The 21,068-nt window shown below is 26.9% G+C and overlaps 1 protein-coding gene and 1 long non-coding RNA gene across 4 annotated transcripts; both read right to left on the bottom strand.

The window, feature by feature from the left end:
* Window positions 1-641: 641 nt before the first annotated feature.
* On the bottom strand, window positions 642-3,097 carry LOC149057115 (uncharacterized). Its single transcript, XR_016190937.1, has 2 exons — window positions 2,158-3,097; window positions 642-1,255 (listed from the first exon to the last, which is right to left on the bottom strand). It is a non-coding gene; the product is annotated as an uncharacterized LOC149057115 (long non-coding RNA).
* Window positions 3,098-5,591: 2,494 nt separating this feature from the next.
* On the bottom strand, window positions 5,592-15,714 carry LOC107164694 (E3 ubiquitin-protein ligase MARCHF5-like). 3 transcript variants are annotated; one of them, XM_015512610.2, is made up of 8 exons: window positions 15,547-15,714; window positions 9,027-9,205; window positions 8,588-8,687; window positions 7,070-7,184; window positions 6,556-6,686; window positions 6,300-6,490; window positions 6,060-6,222; window positions 5,592-5,981 (listed from the first exon to the last, which is right to left on the bottom strand). In XM_015512610.2, exons 2-8 carry the CDS (start codon window positions 9,080-9,082, stop codon window positions 5,856-5,858), a joined length of 882 nt encoding a protein of 293 aa, XP_015368096.2. In that variant the 5' UTR covers window positions 9,083-9,205; window positions 15,547-15,714; the 3' UTR covers window positions 5,592-5,855. The 3 variants fall into 3 exon arrangements, with proteins under 3 accessions (XP_015368096.2, XP_015368094.2, XP_089079090.1); XM_015512608.2 differs by lacking the exon at window positions 15,547-15,714 and adding an exon at window positions 9,372-10,757 and having other exon boundaries at window positions 9,027-9,252; XM_089222964.1 differs by lacking the exon at window positions 15,547-15,714 and having other exon boundaries at window positions 9,027-10,757.
* Window positions 15,715-21,068: the final 5,354 nt, after the last annotated feature.

Raw genomic sequence — 21,068 nt, 5'->3', positions numbered from 1 at the left:
ACCTTTCCGAATCACTCTCCGAAATACTTCAAAATCATCCCAAGGCCATAACAGACATCATCCAATTCATCACAACAGCAAACCTTCAATCCAAAATCTAGAATTAAGTTCTCTCGTTTATGTTTCTTACTGTAAATATTTAATTTAAGCTATTCATATTTTGTAAGCCCAACGGCCTATGCTGCCGAGGGCTCTTTCCTAATAAAAAAAAAATTATTTTTGGTTTTTATACTTTGGCCCAGTATTTCATTATTTAAAGTCGGAAAATAACACTTCTAAAACTAATTTGTTTTTATGCTATTAAAAGACAATAGTTAATGCTAATAATAAAACATTTATAATTTGTAAAATTGTGATCAAATATCTAAGAGATAATTTTATTATTTTTGTAAGTTACATTTTATCATTAAGAATTAAGATTATATATTAAGGCATTTTATTCAAAATATCTAGATGTTAATTCATTTAAATATATTTGGCCACCCTACACAAACGACATTCAATTTAATATTTTTATGTAATTACAGACAGGTGAAGAAACAAGTGAATATATTTAATATTTGACATCACATATGAAAATGCACTGTAGTTTCTTTTTAAAAGTAGGTAGGTAAAGTAGAAGTTAATGAATTCAAACAATATATTTGAACACAGTCTGCATTTATTGATAAGAATAATTAAAAAAATATCCATTACAAAATTTTACTTAACAAAAATAATAATCTATATTTTAGCTTACTAGTTCAAGACAATACATTTAAAAATTTAGAAATTTCAATTACTGAAATATTAATTGATACAATAGACAACATTTTTATTCATTGGTTTGTTAAGTCTGTCATTAATTTTATCTTAATACACATCTGTTTTCATGAACATACTTCAGACTATTTAATTGTTCTGAACTAGTGGTACTCTGATGTAATTTTATGACAAAAACAGACGTTTTTATATGCGTAGAACAAGCAATCTAATTGCCCCAGCATTGTCCCAAGGCTGTGGTAATTGACACTTAGAATGCTTGGTCTACGCATATAAAAACGGTAGCTCTTGGAGTAGAATTGCTACAAGAACAGGACGATTACATTTTCTGCAGTATGCACATGAAAACGAAGTGTAGGACTTAATTAACATAACTATATTTGGAGGTAGATATCATAAAGATCAGTTTTGAGAATGAGTGCATTATGACCAGTCGTCTTGCTTCTATCTTAAATTCTATTCAGCCCATATTGATTGCTATGCCTTGGTAACACTGTTAAAACAAATAAATAATAAAAACATTATAAGAGGCGCAATTTTAAGTATTTATTGATAGGATATAAAATAATACACCACATAGTTTAAGTTTGAAAAACATGACAGGGCCCCAGGGCCGGTTTTTTAAATTTCATTAGGCATTCCGCCTTAACTACCTAGAAAGTCGTCGAAACTCCTCCATCCAAAACCTATCTTACCGTACAATTTCAGGTGACCCTGATCAACAGCTAAACCATAACTGCTGACGACGCTGACGTGAAACTTAGTAGTCGACTAACCACTGCTACCAATGCCATGAAGTACAGTTATTGTTTAGCTACTAAATTAAACCAACCAAGCCATCCATGTATCCCTCCACTGTGCTTGTCGTAAAAATATTGTAAGCCAAATATACAAATTAAAATAATTGACACACATATATATGTTAGTTGCCACTTTGATTATATTACAGTTTCACTAAACTACATCCTCATACCTATTTAGAAGAGGGTTAATACGGTGTATAAGGCATGTACATGGTAGAATACTTCATATAGGACACATTGAACTCAGATTTTTTTTTATTTTATTTCAAATAATGGTATTATATAATTTAAAAAAAACTTAATAATCGTATTAGTTTTGTAGCTATATAATTAAGTTAGAAATTAAAATATTGAAAAACGGAGTGGTCTATAGAACATTAATTTCTATATTTAACAAGCAAAAAAGTTACCAAATTTGGTTGAGTCTACATATAACAGAATCATTATTCTACCGTTAAGCATTTTTTAGAGAACAAAGCACCGGGCGCCTTAGGACAACACTAAAATTTTTAAATCAAAGTGTGCATTTATGATTGCAACACGGAAAAAACTCGTGCCAATAAACAATAGAAATTATAAGTTATATACTTACTTCATTACACGGTTAATGGTTTTTGACTTTTGACGTTCTTTTCTGACATTCCAACAGCTCAGTCAGCTCACTGAGAAATTGAGAAACTGAGAACGGTGAGAACCACGAAATGAACAAACCTCCGCGTCATCGGTAAAATACTTAATACGGCAAGTTGGCAAGTAACTTCGTATTTTCAATTTTGTTTTACTGGTTCTTACTTTTTAGGTTAGGTGGTTATTACCGAAAAAAGACGCTGAATCAACGGCAATGACGCTTCCGCTAGAATGCACTCCTTACAGTAATAATACATTTTGAGTTTTGACTTTATTTTAAATTAAAAAAATTTTTATTATTTTGATACTTCTGCATAATACCATTGAATTATATAATCCTTTAAAATTTTAAATTAGGTATATACTATATACAAATTTTCAAAAAATTATCCACTATTTTTTTAATAAAAAACGCGGCGTTTTCATTTTAAAAATTAAAATATGTGTCACCGCAGGACGTTTTTCGCTTCTGAAGTACTTATTATACTCAAGAATTTGAAACTGCTTCGATTTACAAAGCATTTAAAAATTCCAAAAATCAGAATTTCAATAAATTAATAGAATTGACGAGAGTCAGTTTATTTATATTTTATGTCATAGGCACTTGGCACTTGGTGAAATCTATCAAACGATTGCTTTTTTTATGTGAAAAAAACTACGTAGTATAAACGTAACAAAAAAAAAAAATTAATTAAATAGGTTAGTAACTTTTTATCAGGTACTTCGCCTAATAATTTTAACACGTCTAGGGTACAAAATACAATCGCCATTAGCCACTGAAATACGTATTTGTTTTTAATTCTCCATAATAATGTTTTGTTAGGTTTAATCATAATAGTATAATCCTATGCTTTCAATTTATCCTATCACCTATGTGCTATATTATATATATACCTACCTGATTATAGAAATTAACATACCTAATTTTATTAAGTAGATAGTAAATACTAAATACCATTTTATTATTGTATAAACACAATAATTAATATTACCTTACCATGTTAAAATAGTAAAACTCAATAACCTGCGTGTATCCATAAATTTAGATGGTCTAGGTTAGTGGCAAGGGCAACTTATGTTTAAAATAATTATAAAAAAAAAAAGGTATCTAGGATAGTGTGATCTGCAGAGGTCCCTCTTTGGTCGGGACGTTTACAATATTATTGTGGGTCTAGTCGAACAATAAATTGTATCAATATTCATTTAATAAATATACACAACATCTGTAAATATTATTTTATAATAAGTGTATGTGATGGAAGTGACATGGCTTGAGTGGCAGGAGATAAGAAGCCGCCCATTGGAGGCGCTTAAGAATGGGATGTTAGGCTAGGATTTTAAGTGTTAGCAAGAGTCAGTGGGATTATAAGATTAGGGGAGGTATAGGTATATACAATTCTAGATAAGTAGGTCACGACACCAGGTACGTTTAAGACGCCTTCTGGGGTCACCAGGAATAGCGTTGGTGCAGGATAGCTCGGAAATCAGGGAATTACGATGGCTGTGGAACTTGGAGTGTGTGCGTTTGTAGAAAATTTTTGCGTCGTTTTGGACTGTTGGAATGGCTAGATCTCTACGTAGAATTGTAGAGTGTCGTTAGAAACATATGTAGTAGGAGGCTTTGGTTATTTGGCGGAGACATTTTGATTGGAAGACTTGTATTTTGTTTAAGTTTGACATTTTGGCTGCACCAAGTTGGATACCGTAAGTCCAGATCGGTTTGAGTAGGAGCTTGTTTTTTAAGTTTATGTGTTGTGATGTGAGGAGATAACGTAATTGGCGAGAGCGATTATTTAAGGCGAGTCTTTTGATGTGGGTGTGAGTTGCCCAAGTTAACCTACGCCCTACGGTTACTAATATTATTAATATTACATTTTAACAATAGGTTCTGCGTTTTTCCCGATTTTATTTGAATGTTTTCTTAATTTCTTGGTTTATACAAAAATAATTAGGCAATATGTACATTGAATAATTCATTTTTTTTATAATTTGCACAATGTGTTCTTACATATTTTAATATTCACCTAAAAATATATGTTTTTTTTTGTAGATATGTATGAGACATTTCTTTAATTACCATCTACATTATTGAATGTTGTCATGTTGAACAAAGTTTCTATAATTTTAGTTTTTTTTTTTAATGTGTAAGGAAATAAGCACTGGTTAAAAAATTGACTATGATGAAGCTGAATATTGCTGAATGCTGATATAGGTACTTTATATTATATTATATTTCTATAGGTCTATATATACCGGTATGGCTTTATATAACTGTATAATAATTATAAATTGTTATATGGTAAATAATTTTCATGAATCAATTTTACATTATAAATAGATATAAAATTGAATTTCCAAAGTTTTAATTAAAATTAACATATCTACTAGGTAGTACCAGTCAGATTATTTACAGGCAAATCTTCAACTAGTCAAACTTGACGATAACGTGTCACTTCTGCTCTTGAAACCAAAGTTAACTTTCTTAAGCCTACTACATTTCCCAATTCCAATAAACTATCACTCAAGACTCAACGCTCAAGCTACTTCTTCTAACCAAAATAATTCCCACTTTTCTTCATACATCATTCCCTAAAATTTTTCTTATTTTTGAAGAAGTTTGATATATTTATTTTATTGCTTCTAGTCATCTAATGGTAAATTTATAACTGTCTTTATATTATACCTCAAAACAATGAACAAAGAATTATTCTTAACTCCTAAGGTACCCAAATTCTATTAATAATCTTCTTGTTATCCGTTGGTCACCAAGACATTGTCATCTATTTTTTTCCTTTTACATATGCATCAAAAAAGCTTTTGAGTAGTCTTGTATGACTATATCCAGTCAACGGCACTAACTATTGTACTCAAAACTTTATGAATATTTAAATTGGACATCCATATATACTTACTTAAAAGGATGTTTGCTGCAAGGGGTATACATTAATCTTATAGACTGGTTGTTTTTTATTACCTAGTAACAGTTGTAAGTAAATTTTTATCTTGATTATGAATATAAATTGACTTTTAATGATAAGAAATACCTATTGAAAATTTATGTTATAAGTATGATTGGAATTAATAATTATGACTTAAAAAAACTCAAAAAAATTGTTTAAACAATATTATTATATTTTTAAGTATTTTTCACTATACAATATATTATTATTGTGTTAAAGTTTGAAATTTCGATGCTTTACGCTGAGTATGAGTTAGAAAATATAAATAAATATTCTACAAAAATGTTGACATCGCGTGGCCTAAATTATTCATAAATAATTATTAATTACCAATACATTTATATACGTAAAATGTATAGGTTAGTTTATATATATTTAAACTATTTTACAATACATTTAAAATTTTAGGTATGCATTAAGTATATTTTTTATGAGCAACTGTTTATAGTAAAATATTTTATTTAATAACAATATTTATACTTTACATTATATGGTATAATTCATTTTAGGCTAAATGTATAAACATTGGTGTGTTTGATAGTTGATTATTTTAAAATTAAGTTTAATTTTTTTTTACAATTTCTTACTAAATACAATCAATCTAAAAAAAATAATATATAATATGTTTATATATTTATTTACAATATTAAGATGTTATGTATTTTAAGTGATGTAAACAAGTATTGGATTATGGTATGGATTTCTAATTATTTCCTTCAGTATCAATTTCGGGATAGTCAATTACTTTACGTGTTCTTTCTTTTATAATATTGTGTTGTCTTTGGTATATTCTGAATGCTCCTTTTACTGCAATGTACACTAACCCACCCTGAAATAGAAAAAAATATTATAAATGAACTTAATGAACACGAGTATTAATATTCATTAAATACTATAAAACACTTACCAATAAAGTTTTTTGTAAATATGAATATGAACTATTGTTAAATAATAAATTTCCAACTATTGTGGCAGTAGTTGGCAACAAAAGTGCAGCACAAAGAGTAGTTGTTGGATTAACGACTGAATTGAATTGGACTGTACTCGTTGAACTGTTAACAGGTTCACATCTAAAAATCAATACAAATGCAATTAATAATCAAATAATTAAACCATTATAAACATAAGTTAAGTAGAAATGACTTACAAAAACGAAGGCATGATGGTTCTTAACAAGGGTAGTTGTGAGGTAAATCTCTGCACAAATAACAACAAGGTTTCTTCCCAATTGATCGTTTTGCCTAAAATTAGACTGAGGGGTATTGATGGCAAAACCAAGAGTAACATATATGAATCTGTATTCTCCATCATTGTTATAGCTTCTCTTTCACCCATTACCTAAAAAAATCTTCATTTCTAACTTCTATATAAATAAATAATCTAACTAATCAAAATTAATTAACCTGCATCATCGTTATTGCTCCATAAGAAGCTGCTGACCAATATAGAGTGCTGACCACAACACCAGCTGCCAAAAAAGGACATAGCTGATTAGCTGTCTTATCAAGTTTGTTTAAAAATCGAACTAAGTAATCTGAAAAATGGTAAAACATAAAAAATAATTAACTAAAACATACTTACAATAATCAAATATAATAAAGAATATTACATGTTTTGATAGCAGTTTTTTTTTCATATCTTACTATTTATGACAATTAAAAATGTTTAGTCAAGTTATTAAATTTAGCAGGTTAAGATTAAAAATTCTTATATTAAAGTGAAAATTATCCAAAACAGAATATTTATACTTCAGGTAATGTAAAATATTTTTTCTATTAGAAATATATTATACAAACATTGAATTGAAGAAAAAAAAAATTTATAGTTCAAAAAAAAAATTCTTTAAACTTGAAGTTATTTTATTCCCATAAAGTTTTAACTACCATTAATTCTATTTCTAAAAGTTGGACCACTTACTGACTTCATCATATACAATAATATATTGTGTATGGCATTGTGGACAATGTGCTTTAACACTAAGATTTTCTTTCAGTTTTTCGTCAACCCAACGTTGAACACAACTCTGGTGAACCTAAAACAACAATTTTACTTGTGTGAACCAATACTATGGTTGAAAATACATTATTATTATAGTTTGATTGAATAAATCGCAGGTACATAAAACATTAATTGATATAAAAATGTCTACTATAATATAGTTTGTTTTGTGTATAGAAAATGATAAGCGGCATCCTTATTACCGTGACAGGAAAGAAACCTTGAATGACCCGACAATCATTTGATACTCGCCTACATTCAATTAGATAGTATTTTTTTATGATAGTTCTATCATTCTATTCTTCAATAAAACTCATCTTATAAATTAATTGTCAATGTGGTTAAATTATTTAAACTAATCAAAATGGGATTATTTAACATGCTGACTACTGTGGGACTGATGGCAGTCAATCAAATATGTATTATCGGTAAAACAATCATGTTTTTGTTTGTCATTGTCATTCCAAATTTGTATTAACTATTAATTTTAAAAAATATAAAAAATATGTTCATTACATTTAAAAATTATAATGATTGATCGCTATTTCACTCTGCTTTTGCCGTTATCTGGTGTGGTAATACCTAATTATCAACTATAGGCGCTGGAGGTCATACACAAATAAAATTTGAGAATTACAAAGAACTGCCGGTAGTTACACAGCAATGTATTAAACAAAAATTTTCATTTAAAATGAAGTATTGATGAAGAGAATTTAATATGTATTGCCAAAGAACATATTGGGTTCTCTATAAAGTATTGTTGGTTATCAATATGGATTTACAAATTTTATAGTTTGGGAGAAATCTGATAAAATTCTGGTATTTAGAGGTATCTTTATTTTTATTTTTATTTTAAACATAAGACATTCCTAGCTAACTAAATCTAGGGATATTTGATTTTTAGAGGTATCAAATGAACGTCAAATAATTCAATTTTAGTATAGTATTCATTATACATATATAATATATATATATTAATTTTTGTCCCTACATGTAAATTCAATCCAAAAATATGATCGTTTGGGACACAAGGCATTCTAGATTAACATTTAATTAATTAATATAATTATATTTTTATATTTTATTCAGCTTATAATACATGATCTGTTCTTATGGAGGCTTTGGATAATGCATTTAATACATTATTCTTATAGTAAAATATAAAATATACCATATTTACATTAATTACTTTTAAGTAATCAACACTGCAGAAACAGCTACTCAAAACCTCCATTATTTAGTTTTTACAATATATTTATAAAAAATTATTTAATATTAAAAAGCAATATCTCAGTATTACAATATTTTAGTCTATTTGACTATAATAATATTATAATTAACACTCAAATGTAGTCAGTAAATCATACATTACAGTACTACATGATAACTATTTTGGCACAACAATTATTATGTAAATTAAATATTAAGAAAAATTACCCATCGTGTAGAACCGCGACATTTGCATGGTGACACCCAATCTCTGTTATTTTCATAGTCATCATCATCAGTACCAAAACAAACCCAACAATGTTTCGGCCTAGAATAGAGTGATAAACATATTGAAACATTATTTTACACTACATTAATATCAGAGATAGAATGAACGATATACAATTAATGCTAGGTTATATGATGAGTACGCTTAACATGAAAAGCTTTTTATGAAATAAACAGTATGGATATAAACAGAACCAATCAAAATGAATACTTACATTATTTAAATTATTAATCAAACATTATTAATAAATGACTAGTGTCTTTGAGTTTTATTTGATGTACATTATCTACTATTAATTAAGTTCATATAAGAACATATTTAAATTGGTAACATCAAGTAGTTCATTCCACCTCTAATAATCAAACATAATAAATTTACTCAGATGGTTCTTGATTGCAGGAAGATGAACGTTGGCTGATATTTGAGTTTTCCATTTTTGTAAGATCTTAACTAGGCGATTTACTCAATCAATGAATTCAATAGCGTTGAAGACTTGAAGTATTTAATTTATAAGCTTATCATTTTATAAATATCAATTGAGTCACTTTGCAAAGAAACTGTTTTGAATGTCCAAAACACATAAAATTATAATAATATTATGGACCTATTAAATGAAATAATAAAATCTGTATCGTATAACACAAGGTTTAATAGGTGAACATAGTTCCTGTCAGTATACTTGTCTATGGTTCCTGTTATAGATAAAAAAAAAACGCAGTTTACCTGCGGTAAATAGTCTCGAAAATAATTAATACAGCTTGCAGGATTTGTTGATCAATTATTGTTCTTACTTTCTTAGGAACACTGAATAGTGGATAAATGTCAGGCATAGACGTATAATAGTTATCACATATTTTTTTTTATCAACAGCTGTTGTTGTCCAATCGGAGTTCCCTGTCACAAAAATAAAACAACATCGACCACGTCCGAATGATAATGATTTTTTTATTATAAAAAAAAAACCTCCGAAACCGAAAATTATGATATTACGCAATTACGCTACGAGTAACGACGCGACGATAATGATGATGTTATTATCCCACTCTGCTAATTGTTATTTGTTTGTCGGTTTGGTGATTAATAATAATAATTTATTGTACTGTTCGGGAAGTGGGCAGCAAGGGAATAGGTCTTTCAACAACTGTCTCTGGTCGAATTAATGACGTTTTGAGCCTGCGCTGCATCAATATACGAGAGTTTAAAATAGTGTCACAATGAAATTAAAATATAACTAATTTCTAGATACCTAAGTAGTTAATGACGACCGATGGGCACTAGCGAATTGTATTATAACTACCTACTCAAAATATTGCGACATATTAAAATGCCTCACATTCGAACGATAAAATGTACCAGTATAATTGTGCTAATTATCAACGTAGGCATACAAATAGGTACATTTTAATTTGAAAAAAAAATAATGAATTCTAAAAATTAATACAATATGAAGAAATAATTATAATATTGAGTTGGAATGTTCTCTCGCCGTTCCGCCCACGATCGAATAGCATCTCTATGCAACCGCTAGATTACGCCACATTCAAGTACCTATTAAATTAACACGAAAATCAAAGTATTACCTAACATCTATTAATAATTTTAACTGAATCTGACAATCTGTACTTGAAAATTACAGAATGAAAAATGTGATCATTATTACATCCATCGGAGTCAATGATACAGCTCGCGCAAAAACATGTGTAACGAGTAATGCGCCTAAACTTAAGTCTTACGGTAATAATTTATTTTATTTATTTTTAGATTCTAAGTGAAGCGAGAGAAAAGGCAAAGCCTGGAGCTCTATATAGGCCTTAGGCCGTCCAACAAAGGCAAGTCCAAGTCTAAGTGAAGCGACGTTTGCATTGTTTTTACATTTATGTGTTTTTTTTATTTTTTTTTTGTACACATTAGTACATTGTCGAAATAATGCTTCGATTTTCGACTTTGGTAGATTTTCCAATGATAAAGTGAATGTAGTTGGAACGTTAGGGAGGTCAAATTTTTAAATTTCCCCTAGTTTTCAAAGGTACGAGAAAAACAAAAACAAAAATAAATTATTAAGGAAAAACGGGATTTTTTACTCTAAATCGGTTTTACTTGAAATTTTTTAAATATTTTGACTTATTTAAAGCTATTTACGAATATTTTCAGTTTACAATTTTTTATATTTTTTTCTATAAATATCAATAACATTTTATTCGTAGGGTAAAAAAGTTAAAAATTTAATACAAGACTCCTAATATATTATCACAATGGTAGTTAAAAAACATTAAAATTACTTAAGCATGATTTTTTTTTAAGAATCTTAAGTTCAAATTTTGACAATATGTACTAAATTAAAAATGTACAAATTATTTAGCTGATAAAAATTTATAAAACGTTTAACTTTTATAGCTTAGGATTAAATATTTAAAACAAGCTTCCGCGTAATTAGTTCATTCGATCTAAAAAATATATTAACATATTTTTTTTTATAGTCATTTCAAGTTCAAAATCATATGAAATTACACATAAATATTTAATTAAGTTTGAGTAGATAGTATCAGATATTCAGATATTATTACTATTAATTACCACAACGGCAGTAGGTAAATTAATAATTAATAATTAAACTTGATACTTTCGGCTACAGCAATTATAGATTATCTGCAGATTTAGTAGGTACCTATCTAAACATCCAATACTCGTCTAAATAATCTAAAATGCTGTGTACAGCGGCACCGCGTGTGTGTACCGGTTTCAAAACAGTCCAACTTTTCTAGCATCACGGTTAATTTTAGGATAACAATGTCATTATAAATAATATTAATTTAACTAAAAATTATTAATTTCTAAAAATCAAAGTAATAAAGTATAATAAATAATAGAATCTATATTATTAGTTATTACATATAGGTACTTTGTTTTGGGCGCCCGGGAATTGGGCCACATTTTAACTACCTGTTTCGTATAAAATATTTATTTACATTTTACTACCCGGGGATTGGGCCACAAATTAAAACTATATTTTTTAAAGTGTACCTGGAGATCATCCAAGTATAGCACACAAAATATACTATTAATACGAATATATAATGTTTATTATAACTAATTATTATTGTTTCAACATACAAAAATACAATTCGTCAAATAATTAATATTTTTTTTGAATACTTCCATACAGATTTACCTAATTTAATATACAACAACGTCCATAAAATTAGTCAAATATGAAATAATTTTTATAAAGAATGCCAATACTTATTTTACCATAAAGTTAGTCAAAAAATAAATAATATGAAAAAATATTTTCTAATAGGTACATAAAAATATAATACAAAGGCTCTCTGGCCCACGCGTAATAACATACACAAAACACATTACGCAGAATCATTTTTTCTATAGTATTTTTAAGTAATCGTAGAGTAAAATCACCCATTATACAAAAAAGATAGATAATAATATTTTTGAGGGAATGACATCGATTTTATATTTTATTGTTATTCGACTTTGTATTTGACTTTCAAAATAAACAAAATAATGTTGTAAATTCATAGAAAAAATGATTCTGCGCAAATGCGTTTTGTTTATGTTGCGCGTGGACCAGAGAGAGAAAAATAGTGCGCTGACATCCTCTTAAATATTATTTTATTACAATTTAAAATGTAATAGTGGCCCAATCACCGGGTCTTCCTATTATAAATATAAAATTTTAGTGGCCCAATCGCTCAATCAACTTTGGAGAAAAAGGTGAATTGTGGCCCAATTCCCGGGCGCCCTTTGTTTTTATGTGTAACCATTTTTAAGGGCTTTTATATTTAGCATCAACATTTTACTTACTTCTGATACACTATACTTGTTCAAATTTTAAATTAAGTTCTTAAAATTTTGTAATAACAAAAATATCCACTAAATAATTTACAGTAAAAAATAAGTGATATTCTTATTTGATAAACGTACATTTGTGTCACCACAGGGATACTCCATAAATAACATCATATATATAAAAAAAAAAAAAAAATAAGATCTTTGAGTATATTTAAAAAATTTCAATAAAATGGAGCTTAGGATGATCGGCAAACTATTCTGTATATTGTATACAATATACATATAACACAATATAATTTATACATTTTATAAACAATATGATTGGCTATACTATATTTATCAGTTCTTGACTTTTGCAGTTCGACTTTTTTGTTATATTATATTAGGTAGGTACCTATATAAAATGTTTAATAAGTACATATTACATACCTACCTATTACTATATATTATTATTAGCAAATAATAATAGGTGCACATTAATACATTATACACGTACTGTGTATATATTAGTGGCACAACCAAATGGGGGGGTCTGGGTTTGGACCCCCCCCTTGGATTGTGTTATTCTTATTATTACTACGTTAACATCAGATTTTTTTCCTTAAGTAGAATAATTCTCTAATGTTCATAGAAGTATAGACCTCTCCCCACCTCTTGAAATATACTGGTTGTGACACTGATACACATCATTATACATATAACAATAAACAATATAACATATTATTATATAATATATTATATTATGTATAATAATTATAATTATATAGGCCATCTTGTGTACATATTACATAGGTTACAACTTACTAACTTACAGACCCGATATTTATAACTAAAATAATATCATTACACACATATACAAACATTTTAATATTATGATAAAAAATAATGTAGGGTCGGTGTGCTGTTTCCCGTTGATAAGCACTTGAGCTGCAGGAGATACAAAAAACGGATATCACTCCCGCGGCACTAGTACTTAGGAACAGAATATGCGTTATTGTAGAAATATCTATCTTGTAATTGGACACAAATAATAATATAAACTTAGATATTTTAAGGTTATATTCATTGTCAATGATGAATTTTAGTTACAATATAAATAAAACATTATTATTAAAAAATATTATTTATCATGAATGACCTATTACTATATTAAATGCTACCTATATTCATATAATATTAGACATTAGTTTAAGTAGGTTCCTAGTAGCCAGTAGGTATAATTATTTTTAAAGAATGTGACAAATGTACTAATTTATTCTAAATATTAATAATAAAAATGTCAAAGGATTTGTATCCGAAAATCGTACCATTAAATACGTATAACATATAATATCCGATTTGATGTAGTAAAACAGTTTGAACACTCAAAAGTTAAAATAAAAAGTATGTGAGTAAAGATAGTGATACCTAGGTATCCATTAAAAATATAAGGTATTTAAGTGTAAGGTTAATTTATAGTTAGTTACGTTGTTAGGTACGTATGTAATAATAGATAAGTACCTACTACAATAATAAACCTTAATAAATAATAACAATAGCAAAATTAATGAACAAAATCAATTAGGTAAACATTTTAATAGTTATTTATGTAATATAAGTATAAGTATAGTTAAGGGGATTTTATAATAGCAATACGTTTAAAAAATATCAACTTAATATTTTTACACGTAGAAAGTGAAATTAAAGATTTGTTTACATAAAAATACAATTACAGCAGATCCTCGATAGTCCGGACGAATTCAGACCGAGCATCGCCCGGATTATCGATTTTTCCGGATTACCGGAGGTTTTTCAAAATTACCTACTCAAATTACTAAGATTTTATTTTGAATTTCACTATCTTTATATTTATTGCATTTTAAATTACAAGAATAATAATTAAATTAAATTAAAACTAAACTAATGAATTACAAAAAAAAATGTTTATAATAATGTGTAGACCTACTGTAGTCGGTAATTTTTTTCTGAATAATACTTTTAATTTTAATTTCAAAAGCGAGTTCCCTTAATCAACGTACCAACAAAATATCAGTACTATACATGTTCTCATCTTCCGCCCATTGCAATACAGTACTCAGTGCATTCGCAGCTTTTGAAGGAGAAACTTTGAAAGAAGCATCGATTTATTATGTACCTACATACATGTATTAGTCTTTACTAGGAACAGTAGGTAATAAAAATGACGAAATTGTATTTGTCGATAACAATATTTTATAGATTAATTGGGTTGCAAGAATTCTCGTAAAATTTATTTACGAACAAATGGAATTTTGCCGTCCGGATCACCGTGTTCACCGGATTATCGGGGGTTCGGACTATCAAGGCTCTACTGTAGGTATAAATGTAAAAGTTACATTAGTTAAAGCATATATGTATACCTACTAAAAATACACAATAATAATTAATAAGTCATAACACTAGCATTTGTTGTCTCCGTCTTACAATAGTATGCAACATACCAAATTTACGCTCAGCAGATCACGCGTGTAGCTTCGTTAAAAATATATTAAAATTATTTATTTTTCTATATACAAATTAGAGTGAACTGACCTTTTATGAAACATGATGGCAAGAACATTATATGTGTTTGTAATTTTGTATGTGGGTTATTTACGATATTTCAGTTTTTAAGTGAATTATGAGCATTTTTAATTTATGCTATTTTATATACGTGAAACTTGTTAACAAATTGAACTATCGTAAATAATCCACATATATACAAACCACTGATAATAATATGTCCTTACCATTATGTTTCATAATAGTTTCGATTCACTCTAATTTTTGTGCTAACGAAGCTATGCATGATCTGCTGAGCGTAAATTTAGTATGTTGCGCATTTTTAAGTTGTAAGGCGGATAGACAACAAATGCCAGTTTAACATCTTCTTAATACCTCAAGTAACGTATCCGAGAAATTTTTTCAATAAAACCGTTTTTAATGCATTATAGTTAAATTACTTATATGTAAAAGTTGACACAATACTTATATAAAAACAACTATTAGTGGCTACGTTATAAACTTATACTAGTTAACTTTTGAAAATGTAAAAAATATTTCATGATATTATATATAATATATATGTACTCACGATTTCAAACGTCTGTTTAAATTCATTTTTCTGTTATAGAAATAGAAAACAAATACATCAGCCTGAGCGTAAAGATCGCATGCGATTGATGGTGTCAAATGTTTAAGTTTGTAACGTATTATACTACACTACTACCTTGTGATTTAACATTAAGTACATATAATAGATGTTACCAAACGTTTGCGCTTAGATCAACTAAACGAATACAGAACAAGCACACAGTTTGTCATCCTTTAACTATATCGACCAGTTTAATAATGATTTCGTGTGGGGGGATAAATTAAGGTTTTTATCATTCATTGGCGGAACAATCTAATTCATATCTCCAAGGCACGACGTTACACCCACTCGGTATATATTCATTATCCTAGTAAACGTTTTAAGTTCCAACATAAATCGTTTTTTCTACACTACTATTTCTAAACTATTTATTCACAAAAATTAATTTTAAATAAATACTTATTATCATTGATATTTGAAAATAATAAGATTAATAATAGGCACTAAAATAAAAGCTATATGCTTAAATTAAAATGTTAAATACACATTATATTACGGTTAACAAGACTATAATATGGATGATTAACAAGCATAACAGTTTTCTTTTACAACAGTTGTCTTGAAAATATATTTTTACATAATTTTATATACCTATTTAACAAAACTACGCACTTATTAAGATACAATTGTGAGGGGCTATATCTATAGTAGTATATGCAGCTGAGGATACTAGAATGTGTTAACATGAGTTTTAAAATATAATATGTATAATAATATTAACAATACATATAATGCATATTATTTAAAAAAATAAAAATAATTCAAAGGGAAAGTATATCTGGATATGACACTCTCGCCCCCCCCCCCCCCCCCAATGAGCATGCTCCTGATTATGGGGGTATAAATATATTTATTATATAATAATATTGTTGACACAACCATGTAGATATGCTTACTTTATAAATACCTATTAATGTAGGTTTATGGAGTAAAAAATTGGCAGTAATTGTAATACGGTAAAATGGAACTCTGTTGGTAGTTTGTCGGGTATAAAACATTAAAAAAAAAAAATTTTCCGATAACTCTATACGCTATTCTTTAATATCAATAATTAAAAAAAGGCGGGTAAGTCGTGGATGTCGCTCTGCTGTACAGACAGGTTACAAGACGTGGGTTACTGTAATGGATGGAATTAAATTCGAATCCAATGATATTATATCATGGTATACGATAAACGATTCTGAGCGAAGACGGTTTATCTGTCTAGGATATATTATAGATCATTAAAAAATTTCAAATCTTAGATTTAAAAAGAAAATTTTTTATGAATTTCTAGTTTGAAATAATTTGCGAATTTTCGTGATTTTCGTGAGTTTTACATATGTTGTCAAAATTCAAACTTTGCATGCTTGTAAAAAAAATTGTGACTACGCATTTCTTTTATTTTTCAATTGCTATTGTAAAAATATGATAGGAGCCATGTATTACATTTTCAAATCTTAGATATAAAAGGAATTTTTTTTATGAATTTCTAGCATAAAATAATTTATGAATTTTCGTGATTTTTACGTATGTTGTCAAAATTCAAACTTTGAATCCTTCTAAAAAAAATTATTGTGACCATGAATTTATTTTATTTTTCAGCTGCAATTGTTAAAATGTGTTAGAAGCCTTGTATTAAATTTTCAAGCTTTTCTACCGAACAAATACATTTTTATCGATATTTATAGAAAAAAAAACTAAAAAAGTTGAAAAATTAAAATGTCAGTAAACACTAAACAGCTCAAGACAAATCTAAATATTTTGAAAATTTTATCAAATATGTATATAAAATGCATATATAAACATTCAGTGAAAATTTCAAGTATCTGCGGTCATTTGTTTTAGACTTTTAGAGTTACAACAAAATAAGAAAATCACCAAAATGTGAAATCCAGTGAAAATCCAATGTTGTGAAATATTTTTTTTTTTATATTTATTAGAAATAAACAATCTATACAAGAAATGTACAATAAGCTTATGTGTTAAGAGAATACATGGCATGAAAAATTGAGTAAGAAGCCACCCACTGGCAACACATAGCATGTTTTATTTATATTTATAAAAGTGAATATTCTTGGTGCATTATAGAGGTCAAAAGTAAACATTTTCCAACAGTTTTCAAAAAAATCGAGAAAAACAAAAAAAAAAATGACAGAAAAACTGGAATTTTTACGCAAAACCAGTTTTCGACCAAATCGATATTTTTATATGGTTGTAATTCAAAAACTAATCACTGTAAATACTTGAAATTTTCACCAAATGTTAATGTTAGTAATATCTATATACAGTTTAACTTTCAAAAGTTTTTGACTTTTTTTTAGTTATTTATAGACCACTGAAATTTTCGATTTTTTTGAGAATCTTTTTTTGAAGTGCCGGTAAAAAAATGTTGGACGACCAAAAAAACTTGAAAATTTAATATAAGGTTCCTTATGAGTTGTTCTTATTGTAGCTAAAAAAAATTAAAAATCGTAAGTCACAATTTTTTTTTATAAGCGTTTATAGTTCAAATTTTTACGAAATCTGTCGAAAACGCGAATATTTGCAAGTAATTTTGAAGTTGAAAATTCATAAAATTGTTTGTGTTTATAACTAAGAATTAAAAATACAACACTAAGTTCCATAAAATTTTGTTCAAATAACTATTGAGAAAATTTGAAGCGTCATTATAGAAAAAATGTTTTGAGCGTTGAGTTTTAAATTTTTAGGAAAAGAGTAACGATAACTATTTATCCTCAAACCAGGTATATGTATATATTGTATATCTATGATAATATAAAGTATTATGAATTATGATAACTACATGCAATGTTTTTGGAAAAATTGATTAACCATGCCTTATTCAAAATGCGTCCTAATTGAAAAATAATTTATTTGTTTCAAAATAGAATATATGGCAATATTTAAATATAATATATCCTAGACTGACAAATCATCTCCGTTCAGAATCGTTTTTCGTGTACAATGATACCTATCATTGCATTCAAATTTAATCCCATCCATTACAGTAACCTACTGTACAGCAGAGCGACATCCACGACTTACCCGCTTTTTTAGTTTGTTGTTCTCGATTATTTAGAAAAATATTAAAAAATTTTCACTGCGATACATATGATATATTTATATTCTATAATATGAAAACAATAAAAAAAATGTAAATATTTAGGCACTGATAAGGTACAAAAATCTGTATTGGAAGCTTTATAAAAGTAAATTTCTGCACCTGAAAAATATTTAAATATTATATTTATGATATCAAATTTAGGTACATGAATATGTGGTATTAGTTTTTATAACTTTGTAAGTTAACTAAATATTTTATAATCATTTTTGTTTATTTATATTTTTATTTGAGTTATTAAATGATTTAACACGATTTATATGCAACGTAATAAATGCCAAAATGAAAAATATTTTGTAAGCAAAAATGGTAAAAATTAATAGAAATTGGTTTAAAGAAAAAACCGGACACTATACAGGATATAGATATATCGTTCACTAAACTCGAAGCTGGATATGTATAACATAAGTTTCAAATCAATTATTAAATCATATGTTGTTCTAAAAAAATGATTTTAAGCTGCACTCTTTTATTTTAATAATAATTCTATTTCTATACATCATATATCGTTTTCAAATTATTATTAATTTTAAGATACTCTTCTTATAAAAATATGTACCTAATATAATAACTGTAATTATACACACTTTTAAATGACTATAGATAATTAATTATAATATTCAGGAATTAAATAATATTATATTCCTTTATACTATATAAAATACATAGTTATACATTTTATTTAATAAATGTATTAATATGCTAGTATGCCTGTTGCCTGTACCCATATGGCTATATAGTAGGTTTAACTTTAAAATATATATCTAACTCGTATTATATAAATTTATAGGCCTTCAATGTTTTTGACTTATTTTTTGACTACAGTTGAAGTTGAGCATTATATGATTATTAAATAAAAAATTTCTAAAACTTATTAAAATTAGGTAATTTGAATTCTAGCCTTGAAAATAATATTTAAATTATTAAGTATAATATCTATTACAAGTAGGTGCGTGAAGAATTGAAACATAATCAAAATTCAATATATTATAGTCCTAAGGATCCAAAATTATAATCAAATAATTATTAATTAATATTTATTAATTTCTGCATTACAGCAAAAGAAATGGAACAATTTATTGTTAAACAACAAAATAGTCATTGCAGTGTGTCGTGAATTTAGTTTTTTTTAGTTATTTCTTAATTGACTAAGGAAGCAACACAGCAAAAAAAAAAAAAAAAATTATTAGAATATAAAATATAAAAACTACAATACTTGTATAAGACATTTTAGATCAACAAAGTAGTTTAAATAACTTAACAGATACATATAATTATGTAAATATAAGATTTTAGTGCGTTCTTCTATCCTAAATATAGGTCACAATAATGTACTTTACCTATTATTCATAGCCATAAACAAGACGTATATCCGAATAGTGCATAACCAATATATAGATACTTTCAGTGACTACCTACTTTGCATAATATTCACTAGGAATATAAAGTGTATATATCAGCAAAATTTTTCCCATATATACAATGTGCTTTATATAATACATTTATATTTCCCTTTAAAAATGATAATCATCAAATTTAAAAATTATTTACAAACAGATAATATACGAGTTGGTTTTATATTTTAGAAATAAAAAATTAATTTATGCGACCAATTTCTAATGTAAAAAGCGGAGGCAGACATCAGTGTTTGAAAACTGTATCCTAACAAAATATTCACTATACCTATCTTTTTTCATATTTAAGACACGACAATAAAATGTTGAGATGTATTGTGAAGCGAAATATGAATATTCGAACTAATAGACAAATCCTAAGAATTATATACTTGTTATTTAAGTATTCTAATTATGGAATAATATTATTAACTTATATTATTATCCAGGTACATCCAGGTGATTTAAACTTGGCACAACTATTATAATAATATAGAACATTATTATTTAACAACTGAGCTTGAATATACCTTATATAAAATATATAATGCTTTGGAATAACTAATGAGAAAATTATTAAATTTAATTGAGACAGGAAAATATAGGTAAAAGTACATTAAATTAGGAATTAAATATAGATATAATGGTTTTATATTATTATATATAAATCAAACTTTTATAGATATTTATTTAATTTATATACATATATATAGGTACCATATAATTGATAGTTTACTGAATCTTTTTTTTATAATTAAAAACAACAGACTAGTTTCATAGAATAAAATGTTCAAGATCATCTTCATATGAATAAAATTACAACAAAATTGTTATGTTATATGACAACATAATCTATTAATAATTTAAAATAATAGACTAAAATGTTTATAATTTATATACAGCAAATATTTATAGTACAAAAGGTACGTTGGTAAATCTATACAATTATTTATTAATAGACATTA

This window comes from Diuraphis noxia, unplaced genomic scaffold, assembly GCF_037042655.1.
Source record: "Diuraphis noxia isolate RWA-SAM2 unplaced genomic scaffold, SU_Dnox_SAM2 contig0003, whole genome shotgun sequence".
Classification (NCBI taxonomy): domain Eukaryota; kingdom Metazoa; phylum Arthropoda; class Insecta; order Hemiptera; family Aphididae; genus Diuraphis; species Diuraphis noxia.
Note: the sequence above shows the minus strand (reverse complement) of the source record. Positions and strands in the feature narration are given on the sequence as shown.